This window comes from Paramisgurnus dabryanus, chromosome 8 (genome assembly GCF_030506205.2).
Source record: "Paramisgurnus dabryanus chromosome 8, PD_genome_1.1, whole genome shotgun sequence".
Classification (NCBI taxonomy): domain Eukaryota; kingdom Metazoa; phylum Chordata; class Actinopteri; order Cypriniformes; family Cobitidae; genus Paramisgurnus; species Paramisgurnus dabryanus.
Genome location: NC_133344.1, coordinates 25035891 through 25055816, shown reverse-complemented (window position 1 = coordinate 25055816; position 19926 = coordinate 25035891). Strand labels below are relative to the sequence as shown.

At 37.6% G+C, this 19926-nt stretch overlaps 2 protein-coding genes across 2 annotated transcripts in view; one reads left to right on the top strand and one right to left on the bottom strand.

Annotated features, from left to right (window-relative positions):
- The window catches only part of grik4 (glutamate receptor, ionotropic, kainate 4), a 381199-nt gene that overhangs the window by 339850 nt on the left and 21423 nt on the right, over positions 1 to 19926 (top strand). Inside the window, exons 13-14 of the mRNA XM_065281202.2 lie at positions 8072 to 8275; positions 17243 to 17356. Coding sequence (XP_065137274.1) covers positions 8072 to 8275; positions 17243 to 17356 — 318 coding nt within the window. The remainder of the gene's footprint in view (positions 1 to 8071; positions 8276 to 17242; positions 17357 to 19926) is intronic.
- The window catches only part of drc12 (dynein regulatory complex subunit 12 homolog), a 45506-nt gene continuing 27502 nt past the window's right edge, over positions 1923 to 19926 (bottom strand). Inside the window, exon 4 of the mRNA XM_065281205.1 lies at positions 1923 to 2421. Coding sequence (XP_065137277.1) covers positions 2174 to 2421 — 248 coding nt within the window. The 3' untranslated portion in view covers positions 1923 to 2173. The remainder of the gene's footprint in view (positions 2422 to 19926) is intronic.

Sequence of the window (19926 nt, the reverse complement as noted above, 5' to 3'; positions counted from 1 at the left end):
TATGTCAAAATTTATTTATATTGACTTACAACTCTCACCTTACTATAAGTCGTAGGACCAGATAAACTATAAAAAACAGTGCGACTTATAGTCTGGAAAATACAGTACATTTTCAGTTTTATCAAATGTTTCAAAAGCAACCTGACAGTACAAACTTGAATTGTTGAAAATAAAATATTTTTAACAGTTTGAACACTATAAAATAAAATTAAATCAAATTAGAATAATATCAATGTTCAACATGATGCAACAGTATTAGCAGCAGGACAAAAGTAACACGTGTTACTTTCGTCCCGACAGGAACTCCTTACATTTAAACACGATTTACTTTTATTTTGAAAAACTCTGAGAAGCCAAACTTCAGTTAAGCAATAAGGTACGAGAAGCTATGCTGTATCGTGAATAAGTAACGGCTGAAGGGCGTTGTTAGACGTTATATTAAAGCAAAAAACTATTTTAGTGCAACTTTCATGAAGTTAAATCAATAAAAACATTCCTTCCGCTAGAAAAAATAGTCCCTGAATGCAAACAACAACATGGAAGCTCAAATAAAAACAACAAACTGCTCTCAGACTTTGTCTCATTATATGTTTATGTGTTGCTAAGGGTGTTGCTAAGGGCGCAGTGATATTAAATAGAACTGTTGGGTGAAGCGGTCATAGCAGTGTTTTATCGTGAATAAAGCACACCTATTGACCAATCAGAATCAAGGATTGGAACTAACCGTTTTATAAGATGTGTTAGAGCACTAAATAACCTGTAGATTGGTCAGTATTGTAACACATGAAATGAGAAACATAACACTTTATAAGAAAAAAATTACAGCTTTAGGGATTTACTTATAATGGTTAATAACTGCTTAGATGCGCGAAACGGTGTGGAAAAAAATGTGATATTTGGCAGCTCTGTCAAGGCTTGCATGCTTAAGATGCTGTCATAGTTTGAAATTCAAATGTTGTCAGGGCTTGGAGAAAATTGCTTTGTTACTTTCGTCCCGCGTTACTTTCGCCCCATTTCTCCCCTAGTATTAGGAGAAACGTCTGAGACTTAAAGGGATAGTTCTTTCAAAAATGTAAATTCTGTGTAAATTCTGTCATTATTTACTCCCCCTCAAGTTGTTAAAAACCTGTATGGGTGATTGTCATGAAATCCTGACTTATAAGATGTCCAGCATCAGATTTTTTTTTAAAGCCATTGAAGCCTTTTTTTTGCACATATAAGATTAAGGTCTGAACTTACTATAACCATTATTTTTAGAGGACTTAAAACATATTTCCTATAGAATATTTACATTTTTTAGATTACCATTATTAAAAATTATCATTACCGCAACATCATTTTACATTAAATATATGCATTTACAAACACATGTTTCGGTAATGAGAACTAAAAAGTTGTCTAGGTACTATGACAAACAAAATTTCAACTTTTATCTGGAGAGAAAAAAAAGAACTGCTTACCTGGTAGCCATCTTGAGTGTCACAGTCAATTATGTCCCTTCCAACAATTGTATTTTTAAATGTTAGTTCACTGAGGGCCTAAACAGTGATTGAAAATTGTTGCGGAGGATGAGAATTTTTTTCTTGGATACATTTATATTCCTTATTATTGTCTCTACATTTACCAATGATCACCAAATACCACATGTTTCTTAACTGTAAATGTTTATAGTATAACATGCACTGAAGCTTTTTTTTATTATTATAAATATTTCCATGCCAAAGAACCAAAATCCAGTCATGGACACATTGCGGTAATGAAAATTTTCTCCTTAAATGTGGAAAAAATGATGTCATTTGAAATCATGTGGAAAATAGTACATGAAGAGATGTTTGTAACTGTATGCTTCTTATTTTGATAATCTTACTTTGCATTTACATTTTTTATCAAAATAAGTACAAATATGTTTCATGACACGAACAGTTTCTTTATTCGAATGAACACAAAAGGAGATATTTTGATAAATGATGGTAAGCATTAATCCAGTTGTATAGAAGAACATTAGTAGCAATATTCAATGTAGAATGTAAAATGCAATATGGCAATTCAACATGTAAAATGCTGTATTTCTTTATTTAAATTTACATTGCCATGCCCATAAATCACTAATGGGACATCACTACTGTGCAGAATATACTGTATAGGTGAGATGAGTAGATCAGGAACGTTCTGTCTAGTCGCTGATAACCCCAGGGTTTGATGCTGATCTAAATAAAGACTCATTTCCTCTAGAAACTAACAGGTATGCCTGTGATAGCATTTCCTGGAGCAACAACCACCAATTGAAGATGTAATCCACAAGGCTGTTATCTAGGGGCAATTTTCTCATCATCTCGCACATTATAGTGATGGGGAAAGGAAGATCTTTGCAGCCCTGGGGTGGATGTGTATCATACCTGTCTGGGTCGTCCCGTTCCAACACTAGAAGCAAAAGAGACAAAAAAGATGAAAACCTAGAGGCTGTTATTTCTAAGTGGCCACATTTAGGACTTTGCATGAGAAATCCTCTTTAGCTTCTACAGTGACACCTGAAGATTGATGAATGTGTTTATTAAGACAGACTGCTTTTTCTGTCTATATTAGAGGATTATTGTATGTTAGAGCAGTGGTTCTCAAACTTTTTCCGCGTGCGGCCCCCCTTGTGTACGGTGCATTCCTTCGCGCCCCCCCCCCCCCCCAAAGAAAATTTATGACAAAAAACTGTTCTAAAATGTAACATTTTAATTAAACAAAACCTATTAAGTTATACAAAGTAGTGCTGTTGGTTAGTAGCCTTATTTTTTTTAGGTTTAATTACACAGAATTCATGATGAATGAATGTATTTTATAAAATGTCATAAAACTGGGCCCCCCCTGGCACCATCTCGCGGCCCCCCTGGGGGCCCCAGACCCCAGTTTGAGAACCACTGTGTTAGAGAGGGTGTAAGTGCATTTCACTAAAGGAAAAAGTGTAATACAGGTGGAGTAATTAATTTTTACAGATCTTTACTCATTAATGGGCTTAATGTCACAGCTGGGAGAACTCCAAAGAAGTTTGTGCCGTGTTTATTGCTTTTTAAAGATATAAGAAAGCTTTTGCCACATTAAAGAGACACCGAACGGCAATTTCAGCTCTATCACAGCTCATTCATCATAGCCTGATTGCAACGTCCGCTTTATCTCCGTAAACGCTCCACAGTTGGAAACATCCTGCGGGACCCTGCACCTGTGGATCATTCCACCTGCGCTTTCATTACTGCTTTAAGATTTTGTCATCACGAGGGTCACACCACACACATACACAAAGATTGTACTTTACCCAGGTGACTGGCCTGGATCGAAGATTTTTGGGAGAATGAGCTTTATTACAGTTGTTTCAATTCAGCAAGACTATCAAAACTGTACAAACTGTTCTGGTTTTTTTTTTTGATGACATAATTTGAAGACAGCATATGTGCTCAGTGGCTTTATGGAGCAACTCAAGTAATTGATGTGTGGGTCTGTGAACACTTGTGTGTAGTTTGTACTGGGAAAACTTTGCTGTGTAGACAGCCATTAAGCAAATGGTGTTTAAAGCCCTGTGGGGTAAATTCACTAAACAGTTGCAGCACCTCAGTGTGCGGTAATTCAACTCAAAAACCTGTGTAATTTAGTATTTTATTTCTTTATATGCATTTATGTTTTATTTATTTAGGTTGTTGAGACATCATAAAAGCTGTAATACAATTCATGAAATGATAAAGAAAGATAAAGAGCATTATAACCAGGTGTATAGTGCTTAACAAATGTATTAGACTACCATTCAATGTAGGGTTTGTGCCACATGTACCCTAAACTAACAGTATTGGTGATTACCAAAAGAAATTACTTATAACACACATAATTAATGTAACCATTTAAAGGGGACATATCATGAAAATCTGACTTTTTTCATGTTTAGTGCAATAATTGGATACCCAGTGCTTCTGTCAACCTAGAAAATGTGAAAAAGATCAACCCAGTTACTTAGTTTTAATAAACCATTCTCTGCAATCATAGTTCATTGAAATTTGGCTCCCCTTGTGATGTCAGAAGGGGATAATACCTCCCATTAATCTGCAGGATCCAATCACGGCACTGCCATTTAGTACAGAGATCAGCTCATTTGCATTTAAAAGGACACACCCAAAACGGCACATTTTTGCTCAAACCTACAAAGTGGCAATTGTAACATGTTATAATAAATTATCTATATGATATTTTGAGCTATAACTTCACATACGTACTTGGGGACCCCAAAGTTTTATTTTACACCTTTAAAAAGTCTTGTGAAATGTCCCCTTTAAACAATAAAAATGTTTGCAATTACAAAACTATAAAATTGATACATTTTTATCATTTGTTATAGGATAATTAATAGAGTAAAGGTCTGTTAATTAAATAAGTAACCAAATAAGATTTAAATAAGAACCAAAATTCTGGCATCTTACAGGATCCCAGAAAATCATTGGCAGTGTGAATGAAGTTGAACCACAATCCAACGATCCCCAGACGAATCCCAGACACATTTTCCATGTTTTTTTTTTTCACAATCTGTGTGTGAAAAGAGCTTGTGAAGCTTTAGTGAAGTACATCACACTGGTTTCAGCTTCTTCCATCACCCATAACCCTGTTGCAATGCGTCAATATATACGTCAAGGACATGCAATTCATTCAATTCCACCCTGTTCTCCACTTCTCATCAATAAAATTATAACCACGTACAAGCCTCAATTGTGTGCTTTGAGAGCCCATGCTAGAGCTCAGGAGCCGCAGAGCGTTTTTTAATATCCATGGGTTATGAGCAATGTAAAGTGGAATCACTGCACCTCTTTAGAGAAGAGAGAGCACTCTCACTCAGCAGATAATTTCACACAATCAATGATGACAATATTGTGCTCCATTTGAAAACCTGTGGATCGGTTTTTAGACGAACGTCACATAAGCTGTCTTCACAGCGAGTACTAGGTAAAGCCCTATTATTATGTTCAGGAACAGGTCTGAAATTCTCATAAATATAAAATGTGAGGTGCTATCTTCACGTAATCTGTCAGTCACCTTTGTACACTCTTTGTTTCTGTGACTATATGCTGTGATGCAGCGCTGGTTCCATTAGCCTGACCAGAGCAGATGTAGACTATCTAAAGTCCAATTCCTCTAAATGCAAACCATAAAAAAATCATGGAGGAATTAAAGGATAATTCCGGTATTTAACACTTTGAGTCTCATTTTTGGTTTGTTTTGGATGAACTACAGTGATGGACACTGAAATATTGACAATGGGTCGTGTCTTTAGTTTTTGACTCGTTTAGAAGCGTCTCTTGACTGCTTCAGAATGGAAGTCAATGACCATGCACAAACATGTCATTAAAACAACACTTAACATTCATTTTCAAAACTGTGCTACTCACCGAGTGGTTTGTGGTGTTCGTTGATGATTAAAAACAAATATATTGGCGCAATGTATGATTTCAATTCGTGTTATTTGCTATAGTGGAACAATTTTTTCAGATACCTCACAACCGCGTATATACTTCCGCTCTAAATTTGAGTCTGAAGCGTTAGCACACTCCCGACCACTTGATGGCGACAACTACTTTGCCATACAAGTACGCTCGGTGTCTAGCGTATAGACAGTCACAATCGAGCTCAACTTCAAACCTAAAGCTAGTCACTGAGCCATCAAATATGGGAAAAATTTCTTCTGAGAGAAACCGAGCGAAAAAAACTACAACCACATGTAAAAAGACCCTTTTCTGTTTCCAGGCGGTGGAGTGATATATCAGCGAGCAATGAGTCTTTCAAGAGAAGTCAAAGGAATTTTACAAAATGCCAAATAAAACATGACAGAAACTGTATTTCGCTACACAACTTGTTTTTAATAATCAACGAACACCACGAACCACTCGGTGAGTAGTACAGTTTTGAAAATGAACGTTAAGTGTTGTTTTAATGATATGTTTGTGCATGGTCATTGACTTCCATTCTGAAGCAGGCGAGAGACGCTTCTAAACGGGTCAAAAAGTCAAGACACGACCCATTGTCAAAATTTCAGTGTCCATTACTGTAGTTCATCCAAAACAAACCAGAAATGAGACTCAAAGTGTTGAATACCGGAATTATCCTTTAAATCAAAGAAGACCAGTAAACAAACTCACTCGCTGTTTTTTGGAAACATCTTTCTGCGCTTCAACAAATGCTATCTCACAAATCCAATTCTTCCTCACCTGCTGGAAGAGAAAAGCTTTGAGATTTGATTTGAGGTATGATTTACTTTTGGTTTCCGAACATACCGAAACAGACTGCTACCAAATATATATATTTTAAAAATGTATTTCAACATCTGACAGACTTTGAGGAAAACAAATAGAATCAAATCTGCCTCAGATCCCAGGCCGGTGAGGAATGTTACGTTTGACAGACTCGACACTCAAACTGCCCTTAATCTCACTGTCTGCGCTATTAAACTGAAAGTTTCTTTTTCTGATGTGACCTGCAGATTTTATGGAACCATTCAAGCTTGGAAGAGAGGATTGCTTGGCCTGATTGATGCCCGAGCTCCATTCCTGAGATTGATGGCAGCGTGCCAGGCCCGGTCCTATGTGTGCACAGTTAACCTCCCTCCTCAATCTGAACTCTATTACTGCCCTGCCTCTTTCCATAGATTTTCCTAATAATGGATTATTATGTGTAAATATGGGATCATTCCATTTTTCTCCCTCAATCATCAATCAGACCAGAGGCCATTTGGCCCATTACGGTCGGCGTGCGGTGACCTAAAGCCTTCCGCTTTTCTCGTCCGCCCGCATGGATCTATTAATTGAATCCAGACGGTTTTGTTTATTAGCTTTCTTCCATCCTTTGAAACCTTCTGTGTAATATTTGACTGGCTGCTCTTTAATAAGCCTAGTTTAGGAGAAATGTCCGGCTGTAATACTCGGCTGCCTCTAGTAGGCTGAAAGCAATGAAAATTTGCATTTATATTGTGCTCCTCTGCATAACCGCAGCAGCAGTTCATGAAGGCAACATGCGTGGATGATTCAATGAGTTAATGAACGAAAAAGAGGATTTGCATTTATAGTGTCAGAGTCTGGCTGACTCCTGGCCAGAGCGCCGACTCCTTTGTGTTGTGGCAACGTGGGATTTCGCCGTTGACTCCGGCAGGTCCAAGGTGCGCGCATCCATCTGCGAATACGGTGTGCGGCTTTTGTAGAAAGTATAAGTGAGGTGAAATGACTGCCGCCGTGTTATTTGGATGCATATGAGAGATTTGTACAAATAAGCTTCAGGTTTATTAGAAGTGTCGGAACAATTTTATCTTACGCCCATCTCGAGTGACAGGCCACAAGGCCCAACTGCTGCTGTAATCAGGCCAGCTGGAGCGTGGCCACTGGGCACATCGAAAATCAGGAATGCAAGACCAGACAAGCAGGTAGAGGAAAAAAGAGAAAGCGTTGCCATGGCGACGCGAAAGACTGAAAAGTCTGCTCAGCTCTTCAAATTGCCACTCAACGTGTGCGAGTCTTCATTTTTTTACTGGTGAAAATGAAACACTCTCTTCAAGTTTACGCTAAACAGATCTTAAGTACAACAGACCTATTTTTTTGCACTTAGCGAAAAAGCTTTAGTTAGAACAAAAAATGATTTTCAAAAGGCTGGTTTCATTCGGTACTGGCGGTAACAATGTGATGTTCAATTTATCCAGAGTGTTTTCCTGAAAATGACAGTAATTCACTCAGATACACACCTGTATCAAGGCCCGGTGTTTAACTGTGAGCGCAGCGAGTGTTTATTGAATGATGGCAGAATGAAATATTCACAAACCTTTTATTTTGACTGCAGATTGCTCACTAAATCAACTCTCTATTTTCTTCATCAAACACGCGCCTTTGGCAGCTTGAGAAAACAAATCGTGAATTAAAAACAATCTTTTTGGTGGGCTCACATTAGTCCTAGAGCGACATGTGTTCAGACTGAGCCTCCTGCAGACTTAAGCAACGCGTGTGTGCGCCCAATAGCGTGTTTGTGTAGCGTTAGTACTGATGGTGATGCCAGAAATGTTTTTTTTTTCAAGGAAAATCCATACGTAATGCTGAGAGCCAATCACCAGGAACTAGAAGGGAACGAGCGTTACGAGGGTTTCTGCGTGGACATGCTAAAAGAGTTGGCAGATATCCTGAAGTTCAATTACCGCATACGGCTTGTAGGGGACGGCGTTTATGGAGTACCGGGGGCCAACGGCACATGGACGGGCATGGTGGGAGAACTCATCGGCAGGGTAAGTGACATCACAAAGACGTCAGTACTTCCAATTCAGTGGTGGGACCTTCAATAAAACCAGTTGGATACTGAAGCCATGTACTTGGAATCTGAAAAGGTTACGAATTCATATGCACAGGTAGAAAACCGTTAACAACATTGACACACTTGTACTAAATACATAGCACTCATTGTGTAGGATTTATGCCATCCTTAAAGTCTCAGTCTGGGCACACTCTACCTTGCTCAGAGCCACTTGAAACAATTAATTTAGTATAAATTACACTCAATAGCTTAACACGGTCGACTTTCTTTGTCGTAGCTTAGATTTATTCATTCTAAAATACTAATTTTAATAATTCATTTACAGGAAGAGGCCTTAGAGCAACACTAAATATTGTTTTATTTGCTGTTACACGCAGGTGATGCAGATTAACCGGTGATATTCGTGTTTACGCCACACATTTACAGGCCTGTCTTTCTAATGAATTTCAATTAGCCCTTCTGATCCCATAACAGATACACACAGATGTGTTTAAAAAAAGATTCGGTGATGCGTGAAGAGTATTAATCCCATTCTGACAGCCTCTAACATCTTCTTGATTGAAAGGAAATGCTGCAGATTCTGTTTAACTATGAACGCCTGCCCTTTTCAGCTGAAATGTTATTTATTTAAAAACAAGGCATGCGGCTGATTTATTCGTCCGCTTTCTGGCAGGCACCGCAGGGAGCTAAAGGAATTTTCGAAAATGAACAAAAAAGGCCACGACAATATTCATGTACTTTCAGGGGAAAGTGTCATAAAACAGAGCTTTCTCTCTGTGGCTTTTATTCTGCCGTACAAAATTAAAAGCGTGCTTTTAGAAGTTATCAGTCTTAATTCCACAAGCTAATGGAGGGCAAAGCTATTAGTGAAATAAAAAAGGAGTGCCTAATCTTTTTATTGTCCTAATTTCTCCCTCCGGAATTTGTTCTTTACAGCTGACCTTCAGAGTGTCCAATAGTTCTCATTGCATCCCACAGTATGTGTGAAAGAGGGATGGGGTGATATTATTGATTGGATAAGTACAGTACAATTGAAGTTCAATACGATTCAAATTTATTTCTAAGGTGCTCTTTACGATTTTGCATTGTGGCAATGCAACTTTACAGTAAATACACAGTGGACTGAGGTATATAAAAAGAGGCTTATGAAATATATTGTATACGCTCTAAAAATGCTGGGTTGTTTTCAACCCAACATTGGGTCAAAAAGGGACAAGCCCCGCCGTTGGGTTAAATTAACCCAGAAAAAGTTTATATTTGACCCAACAATGGGTGACAACATCCCAGCATTTTGGGTTGAAACAACACATCATAGGTTAAATTACAACCCAAAGGGCTGGGGTCTTCCCTTTTTGACCCAACGATGCGTTAAAAATAGCATTTTTAGTGTATATGAAGAGTATCCAAAACGCATTAAACGCCATTTAAAATAAATGAGTTACTGCCAAAATCAGTATAATATCAGGTCAGTATTTAAAAGTAAATTCAAAATTTTACGCAAAATACAATATCCGCTGTGTTATTCTGTCATCTTTTCTCCTTTTTTTCCCATAACGCGATAAACTCCACTCCTCCTTCTCTGCAGAATGCAATAAATCCGCTCAACAAATCACAGCGCACCATTCCACGCACTGTAAACAACAATGGTGGCATGTTGAATACACGTAATCCTAGTTTTCCTCATCTTGTACTTTGTGATCAACAAACAAAATAATAAAAGACCCCAGGGGATCTTATAAAAAACTTTCCATTATTTTATGCAAAGTCAACGAAAATCGAGCAGGACCAAAACATTTTACAGCTGATCGCTGTGAAAAAAGTAAAGCGACAACGTCCCAAGGATGACAGCAGCAATGACAGTGTTCTTAATATGACAAAGTGTTTTGATTAATGCCATTAATGTTTAATCAGTGTATACCACTAGTCAACAAAATGAATATAACATGGCAAAGATGAATGCACATATCAGTATATATTATATATATTGATTCAAAAGATGTAATAGCATTTTGAAAAAAAAGTCATGAATTTATTGCATTTTATGGAAAAGAATATCAGTTTTTATAATAAATCTTTGAAAATCAAACTATGTATTTTAATTTTTAATATTTTTATAACCTTAAGATGCTATGTGAAAGTTTGTAACAGAAAATAGTGTTTTTTAACTTGGAACTTTGGATAATATTTCTAGTAAATGCAATTACATTTCAAAATTCATAAAATTTGTATTCATCTGTGAAGATTAACTTGTTGGACAAAACGTACAAGTGTTTTTAAGTTTTGTTAAACACAATGCTTATTTTTTGCTATAATTCAAAAGTCTATGGGAAAAATAAAAAGGGCTTTTAGTAAGGGAACAATGGCTTATAAAAAAAATGGCACTTTACACCAACTGTGAAATCAAACAGACTTTTATATTTATAGCGCTGTCAAACAAGCATGTGTATTTTTTTAAAATGTATATATTATCAGTATTAATTTTAAAATTAGTTGATGGTTTTGTAATCGTAACGGTCATTTCATAGTATTTACTCGCCCTCATGTAATCCTTTATGAGTTTCTTTATTTTGTAGAGCACAAAAAAAGATATGGTCTGTGACTGTGCCTACAGTATTGACGTCCATAATAGGAAAAACAAAATGGCAAAAAACAAGCAAAAATGGGATGAGAAAAACAAATCTTGAAATACGTTAACTTTTTCTTAAACACTTAATTCAAGAAAAATTTTCTCACCCCATTGGCAGATATTTTTGCTTGTTTTAAGCCCAAATTCACTTAAATTGTATATTTTTTGTCTAAAAACTAGACTTATTTTCTTAGGGCATTTTGCTCATCTAGATAATGCATCTTGATTTAGGAATTTTTAGATATTTGTACTGAAAACAAGATAAAAATACTAAGACAGTGATTTTTGGCAGTGTAGGATTGTAATTTAGACATTCAATTAAAAGTGCTATGCAGCAAATAATGCAGATATTGTCATAAGATGTAAATTAGTGACAATTGTTTCTGTATTTTAATAAAAAAAGATGTATAAATTGATAGTCTATAACAAACAGTACTTTTCCTGAGACATTTAGTCAATTAGCATATAATATAACATGTATCATTTTAATTATAATAATATTGTAAACATATTGAAACACTAAATTCTAATGTAGATGAAACATTGTACAATAATTACATTACATATAAATAAAATTTACATTTAATGAGTAAGGAAAAATAGTAAAGTGACTATACTGAAGTCAGACCTTAATATTTAGAGATTGTTAGTGAGCAAGCCGAAGGTTTCAGTGTCAAAGAACCAAAACCTTTATGCAGAAAAGTTATATTTTTTACATAATTTGTCCTATTTTTATACAGTATTAAAAAGCATGCTTCTCTTACAATGCCTTAATAAACATTTGACCATTTGCAATTTGTCCCTGAAAAGGTTAAATTTTCATAACTGGTGAAAAAACATTGCAATGATGGTGTCTTCAGCTAGCTAAAAAGGCTTCAGTTTCATAACATTATTTTATATATAAAATACATACATATAGCTAGGTAGGTGTAGATAAATAAAATTTAAAATAACCTCCAAATATAATAACCTCCAAAAAGATATGTGCACTAAAATATTGGGCTGCTCGCTCCATAGTGTTGGTCTTGGTCATGCGTAATGCAATAGTACATAAAGACAGGATCCCAGCCTTCCACAGAGTATTCCGTGTTTTCAATAGCATCGGATAAAGAATAAAGCCTCAGAGGGAATATGAAATACCACACGGGGAACTTAAGTCAATGTATTATTCAATAGTGATAGAGTTGACATTGCCTTCTCCCTCTCTTTCTCATTTTTGGGGGCATCACTTTTTGATTGAGTTGAATCAAAGCTAAAGGGAAAGGGTGAAGAAAGAATATCATGCTGCATTATTTATTATTTAGCATCGGCGTCTCATCATTTCCCTTTCTTGAAATCTCTCTGCGGTCCAGTTATCAATATTAATATGTGATGGGGCGTCTTATGTTCCAGTGGCTGTTATTGTCCTTGTTTCTGTTATGAACGACATCTGTTTGAGAGATTTCAGATCAGGAGAGACTGTGTAATTTCCTCGTTGGCTTGTCACCATTATGTTTTGTTGTGAAGTGAGGTGTACGGGAGTTTGAAAAGAGCTTTGGGCCAGAGCTGAACTATGGAGAGCACTTGACTATTTGAGCATCTGCAGGCTGTTATTGTGAATGAATCTTCAAGGAGCAGAGACTCATGCCGGGGAGCTCTTCTTTTAGCACCACAGACGGTTTGGCTATGGTGAAGCTGAAGTGTATGACAGTTTAACAGCTTAACTGTCTGTTTAATCAGGTGTGTGTGAAGTGCCTCATCATTAGAGAAGAGCAGGTCTATGAAGTATGCTAGCTTCATTGTTTTCTCTCCCTTCTCGCTCATTATCTCGTTGGCTTCGAAACACAACCATAATTCGACCCTCAGAGTTGACAAGCATTTAGTCTTTCTTGGTGCTTTTGAGGCTCCAGGCTTATGGAGAAAATGATCGGTTCGAACCTGGTTTCTGTTGTCTAAAATTGTCTCATTCATAGCAGAACTCCAATATCCCATCATTCCTCCTGGAGTAGACAGAAAGCTGAACAAGGTAAGAGTGTGTCCCACGAGAGCGTAAAATCTCTCGCAGATGCATTTTTCAGTGTTGTTTGATTAGAGGTATCTGGCCATAACACCATGCCTGGCAGCACCAGATGCTGTGTCAAGTGATTGGTCATGACACTCTGCCTCTTTTCTATTCTTACTCACTGTGGTCATGTTTTGTCCCAAACAAACACACACTTCTGCTTTCTCTTAAATATTTGCCACACTGCAAGCTGTTTTTTAGCTGTATAAAAAATGAAACCAGTTTTGGACATAGTAGCTTTTTTGTTGGTCCTCCCAGGTAGTCTGCTTGATATAACCATCTTGAGCTTAGATGGACTACTGGGTACACAAGCCGTTATTCGAGCTGGTTTATTTTGCTGTGTTCACACCAGCCGTGGTAGAGGCGTCAACCGCGAGTGATTTCAATGTTAAGTCAATATCAAGCTGCGTTGACGAACGTCTGGAGGTCTCGCGGCGCAAATGAGGCATTTAGCGCGGTAGGTGTGATTCCGCCTCATTCATGCGTCTAGTTCGCACAAATGACACAAATTGAGCGTTGCCGAGTTTTTGAACTTTGGCAGAAAAACGTGCTGCGTTAACCAATCAGAAGTTTGCTCTAGTAGTGACGTGATTACAGGAAGCAAGCGGAGTCGCAGAAGCCCCTCCCATGACACAAATTTTCACGTGAATGTCTCGATGACTAGAATTTCACGCACGAATGAAGCAAGTACACTCAAAATGTTCAAGTGTCCAACTACGCAGGGTAGACGCGAATTTGATGCCTCGAAATTGTCTAGTGTGAACCCACAGTTAGAGTTAAACCCCTCTTATGCTGGATTCACACCAAACGCAGTAGAGGCGGCAAAAATTCGCACGTAGTTGGACGCTTGAACATGTTGAATTTACTCGCTTCATTCGCACGTGAAGGCCATATGTGAAATTATATTAATTCGAGACATTCACACGGAAATGCGCATCATGGGAGGGGCTTCTGTGACTCTTAGATGATTTTGTTAGAACTGATTTTGCCAAGTGGTTGATGTCCTCAGGGCAACATATTGTGTTGACCCAAGGACAACATTTTTCTAAATAAAACCTAAACCCACCCCAAACCCCAACCCTAACCATAACCAATCCCTAAAATCAGAGGGACATGATACGTGAAAAACAATGGTCTAGAAACAGCTAATCCTGGTTGTAAGCTTAAACTTAAACAAACTGTAAATTTATTTCTGTAATCTGATTGGTTGATTGAAATGTTGTCCCAGGGTCAACATTATGTTGCGGGTTTCCCGCTGCAACGCTTAATTTCGCTTCATTCGCGCATCAATTTGCGCGAACTAAATGCACAAATAAGGCGGATTTGCGACTACCGCACTAAATGGCTCATTCATAATGCGTGACCTCCAGACACGCATAAACGCGTCTTTACATTGAACATTTAAATCACTCGCGCTTGATGGCTCCACCGCGGCGGGTGTGAACACAGCATTAGGATGGTTTTGGCTAACTTCAGCTGGATTGTAAAATCAGTGTTTTGGTTGTTTTGTCTGAGACTCTGTCTCATAAGCAGGGCCATGCAGAGACCTTTGGAGGGGCAGGTGCTCAAAGTATAAAAATGGCACATGGAACATTCCTTGTGAACACACATATCAATATGGATGCAAATAGAAAAGACGGAATATAAAAGACCATTTTAAGTCTAATATTTTTTTTCCCTTGCAAATAGAGTGAGACAGAAAAATCTTTATAGACAGAGTTGTGTGTGTATTTCTACAGTATGCATCTTTGTAGTCTCACATTCATAGCAGCTTTTTTTGGCCAATGCCCGCCTACGAGGCCATTTTACAGACATGTCAAAAAAACATTTACAGTTTGTTTCGTCTAGCATCACGTTTCTGAGCGTGAAAATGTATCCACAACAACAAACCGGCAGGCAACAACTCTGTCATTGAAATAACCAGCCGCAATCGAATAGCATCTAAATAAACAACATTACTCACCATAGAACAACAGTGTGAACTTCATCAACAGCCAAACCAATGAGACGCTCCCGGTAAACATCTGTTTGAAACATATCTCTCCACGACAAAAGATCGGCCAGACTTATAAAATAATACTCCCCCTAAATCTTGTTGACAAACAAGTCAAAATATCTCTTTTTGACTCCACTTTCTGCCTCAAGCCAAACTCCCAAACGTCTTTTAGAGAGTCTTAACTTCTCTTTAATACCCACGTAAAAACGACTGCTTCTCTTCCTCGATCGAACGTTAGAGCTTTCTTTCCCGTGAGATCGAAAAAATTTGCGCCACTCGCTTCTCCCGGATATTCGGTTTATCTCAACTAATCAAAAAGCATGTTCTTGTAAAATAATAATTAGAAACAACAATATCACTTTGGTTAATGTCGCAATGCTGACTCGAGGGTACACTCTAAAAATGGCTGAGATAGTTTTAAGCCATGTTGGGTAAATATTGGACCCAGCATGGGGTCATTTTAACCTAGCATGTGTTCTGTCCAAAATTTACCAATTATTGGTCAAAAATAGCCCATGAAGAAAGATCAAAATACGCACATCCAAAAAAAGTTTTGACCAGGTGCAAGATCAAAGGATGAATCAAAAAGTAGAAAAAAGATCTGCACACTGTTACATTCCCTTTTTCTTTTAAATTTAAAAATAGCAACTTTTCGGTCAGAGACCTTCGTCAGGCAAACACACACACACACAAGCATGTTGCTGTTTTTAAACTTTTTGAAATAAAGGGAATGTATCTTTTTTCTGCATTTCAAAAATAACCCAGCAATTTTTAGACTGTAATCTCCCTGTACTGTGCACTGTGCAGTAGTAAAAGAGCGTGTGAGCACTCGCGCTGTGTGAGCGAGGGATCGTCCCAGATATGATTGTCCGGTGAAAGGTCAATAGGTCATCATCTGACTTGTTTTATCACGGCTAAATTATTATTCATTAATTTAAATAAGAGTTAGACTGGGCAGGCTTTCTCAAAAGGGCATTTAATTATAAAGAATGCCTTGACAAAAAGGCACTTTGGCCATCCAGGTGCAAAGATGCAGATGCAAGTTTTATAATTTAATTTTATTTTAAGTTATTGATTTCACTTTAATTTCAGCCTTTGGCATGGCCTTATGCAGTCGGTATTAAAGTTATAAAGGTTATATTTTCACAGAATGTTCTTTTATAATGTGAGGTTCACAAACTGCCTCATTTTCACAGGCAGGGTCAGATATATTACCCATCTCCATTTTTAAACCCAGGGGCCCCAAAAAGAATTTGGGTATTTAAGTCAAAACTTTATAAAAAAAATATTTTTTTTAAGGAAGATGGCAAAAATGGAGCAAACTTAGTAAAAAAAAAACAATTTTTGCATATCGTCGCTGCCCGATGAAACTCACGTATGTCCAAAACGGTTACTTTTCAGGAAGTGAAAAAAACACCGTATTTCAAAAGCAGTTGAATGTAGCGTTGTCATACTTGGTACGGCATCTTTACATGTAACCATATTCTTGCCAGTGTAAGGATATAATCCACATTTGACCATAATTGAGTTTAAATGGACATACGTGCATATTTTACAGTAACGGTGGTCAATACGCTTTCTTCCGGTCATTAATTAGAATGACCAAGTCACGTTTCATATTGATAGATGAAAACGCTCAGTTTATTAAATAGCCTACGTCTTAGTTTATTAAATACGCTTCGTTTATTTAATATGAATTATAAATGTATTAAATTTCTCTTGCAAACTATGAAGGGACAATGAATCAATACACTGACACGGTAATGCTAGACAGCTACTTTGTTTGCACAGTCCTACCATAATGTTGTCACTCCTAGACGTACGTCTGGCATCAGAGGGGAAACGTTTACCTCGATGAAGGAAAGTCATTGTCTCACCAGGCTATGTTTATTCGGCTATCCAGTGTTGAGCTTCAATGAAACTTCACAAGACCGGTGAGATGCTTCTACAGGGCGGAAGATGCGCGGCGTGATTGACAGCTTTGACATCAAATGGATATACGTGAAAATCAGATGACATGATTTTACAACTTTTCATTTGCCAATTAGATATATGAAGCATACTGTACACGGAAATGAACCTGGACAATCAATTCGTCGAAAAATCTCAAAATCGTCAAAATGGACATACATGGTTTTCATCGGACAGTGACGATATGCTACTTTTGTGTGTATTTAGTATTGTATTTCTATATATTTTAAAAGACTTGTGTCAAAATCCACTGTATCTTTTTGTGTCTCACACGAGCACTAACATCTCTATTTTGCATGTGTTTCAGAAGGCTGACCTGGCTGTGGCCGCCCTGACCATCACAGCTGAGAGGGAGAAGGTCATCGATTTCTCCAAACCTTTCATGACTCTGGGGATCAGCATCATGTACCGCGTGCACATAGTAAGAAACTTGACTCCTCCCACACCTGCTCAATGACACTAGCAGCCTGTAACATCCGAGGCAAAGAGAAATAAATAGAGAAGTAGTTCGGGGCAGGGAGCATTGCAGGTTACCACAGCCGTGGCAGATGGTGCGCCATGATGTGAAAAGCTGATAAATGTGGCGCTTTCCTTCCCAATTTCAACTTCTCCTTATTGTGACTTGTATCTAATTCGCACCAATAACACTCCAAGCGCTCGCGCACAGCACCGGTGAAAAATCCAATAGTTCTTTTATTTTTAAAGGCCTGTGCGCCATTAATCAAAGCCCCTCCCCAAACCCAAGGTGACATGCTGATCTCTCTGTTGGCTAAGTGCCGGATGAAGCTGTTTGGTGCAGTGTGCGCAAACATTAATGTGGCGTCCCAGTAGGGCATTTACACACACACACACTCAGGCGCGCACAAACACACCGCTAGTGCCTCATGCTGCTAATAGTTGTTTCTGTGTACGTCTTTATCGGTTGAAAACAATTGAGGAAATCAATAGCACCAGGTGTGCCGTTAACTAAGAATGAACCTCTTTTTGCTTGCAAGCTGGTGCTCATTTGCATTCTTACACAGTGACCTACTGCAGCTGACACCAAGGTGTGCTTATTTATACACAATGAAACCACTTTCTTCATACTTTTCATTATCAGATGACAGGTGATGATGATTATGATAATAGTGGTGGTGATTATATTGATTATTACAACTGATGATGATCATGATGATAGTGGTGATGATTATAATAGTGGGTGACTATAACTATGATACAGAGATTATGATGGTGGTGGTGATGGTGGTGTTAATATGTGACCCAGTCTGCATCATATTATGTAATATAAAGAACATTCTGTGAAAATATAAAACCTTGATATCTTTAATATTAACTGAGTAATGTCAAAGATTGAAATCAAACTTTTATGCTCCTAATCTTATAATAAGAATACGAGACTAGCCTGGATAAGCACAACACATCCTCAACCAATAGTGGTGCATAAATGACCTTTAACCCCTAGGATGCTGCCTCTGAAAGTAATAGAAGAACAGATGTGTGCAAAACAGAACGGCACATGTTGTGACCTTCAAATAAGAACAAAGGGTAGTGGTAAAAAAGCATGAGAAGTGGTAAAAAGAGTTCTAATGTTGTAGAAAGCCTGCTGTAAAGTATGGAGCTGTTCACCTGTTTGAAAGCTTTGAGCTCCGGCTCATTCTGCTGTTCTGTGTCCCCGAACTGCCCTTTCTCATCTCTTCTTTTATCCCGAACCCACACTTATGACGCTCTCAATATTTGAATGCCTCTGCGTGGGCTTGTTTAGATTTAATCCTCTCGCTATTGATCTAGAAGGCTTTGATTTCTACAAGGACCCCCGTAGCTTATTTCAGACTTTAAATGAAATCCATGGCTTGATCGATAACAATAGTAAATGGAATCAAATGTGGCCTTCAGCTTTGTTTTAATCACATGTTGAAAGTACAGTGATATCTACATCTGGCCAGGTAATTGGTCACGTTGGTGGCAGTCAAGCGCGGTGTGTTTTTATAGAGCGTGTCACTTTGGTTTGTTTGTGTATTGAGTTTGATTGAAAATTTTGTTCTAATCATTGCCTCTTCAAGTCAGCCGGGGCATAATTGACCCATTTGTGTGTTTATTTAAATGAAATGCCAGTTTAAACTGTAGAATTGAAATGAATCTTGGCAGGCAATGTGTCATTTCAATGCTTAATGCCTCAAAATGTAATAATGGAATGTTTTGCAATAACAAAATTACAGCATGTCTTTTTATTTGTGTGTCAACAGAACATGCAAATCAAATGGGTTTTTGGAGTCTTCAGGTGGCCTTTTGAGTTTTGACATGATACACTATATTGCCAAAAGTTTTGGACACCTGCCTTTATATGCACATGAACCTGAATGACATGTCATATTCATAGTGTTTAATATGGAGTTGGTCCACCCTTTGCAGCTATTACAGCTTCAACCCTCTTGAAAGACTTTCTACAAGGTTTAGGTTTAGTGTGTTGATGGGAATTTTTCACCATTGTTCTAAAAACACATTTGTAAGGTCAGACACTGATGTTGGACAAGAAGGCCTTGCTCGTAGTCTCTGCTCTAATTCATCAGGCTTGTGCACAATTCAGAATTTCAGAATTGACCTCCATTCAATTCATGAATTTGAATTTGAATTTATTTGACTCCGTCCTACAGGAAGTTGAATTTGAATTGGAATGACAGGAAGTGGAATTAAATTCATGGCAATTCAAAGAAATTCCACAGACACACAACAGAAAGAATCTCACATACATTAAGTGTTAGGAAAGTTACTTTGGAAAATTGTTTGGCAACCATTTTAAATACTTGGTTAAAGTAAAGCATTCTAGGAAGTCATGTTCCATCGTGTTCCATAAAATTACTTTAACCAAGTATTTAAAATGGTTGCCAAACAATCAGGCGCAAATGGGTTAAAAAAAACTTAATTATTTGTTACTGTATGTGACTAGAGTTTTTAACATTAATTGCTGGGGGAAACATTTCCTGTTAATATAAT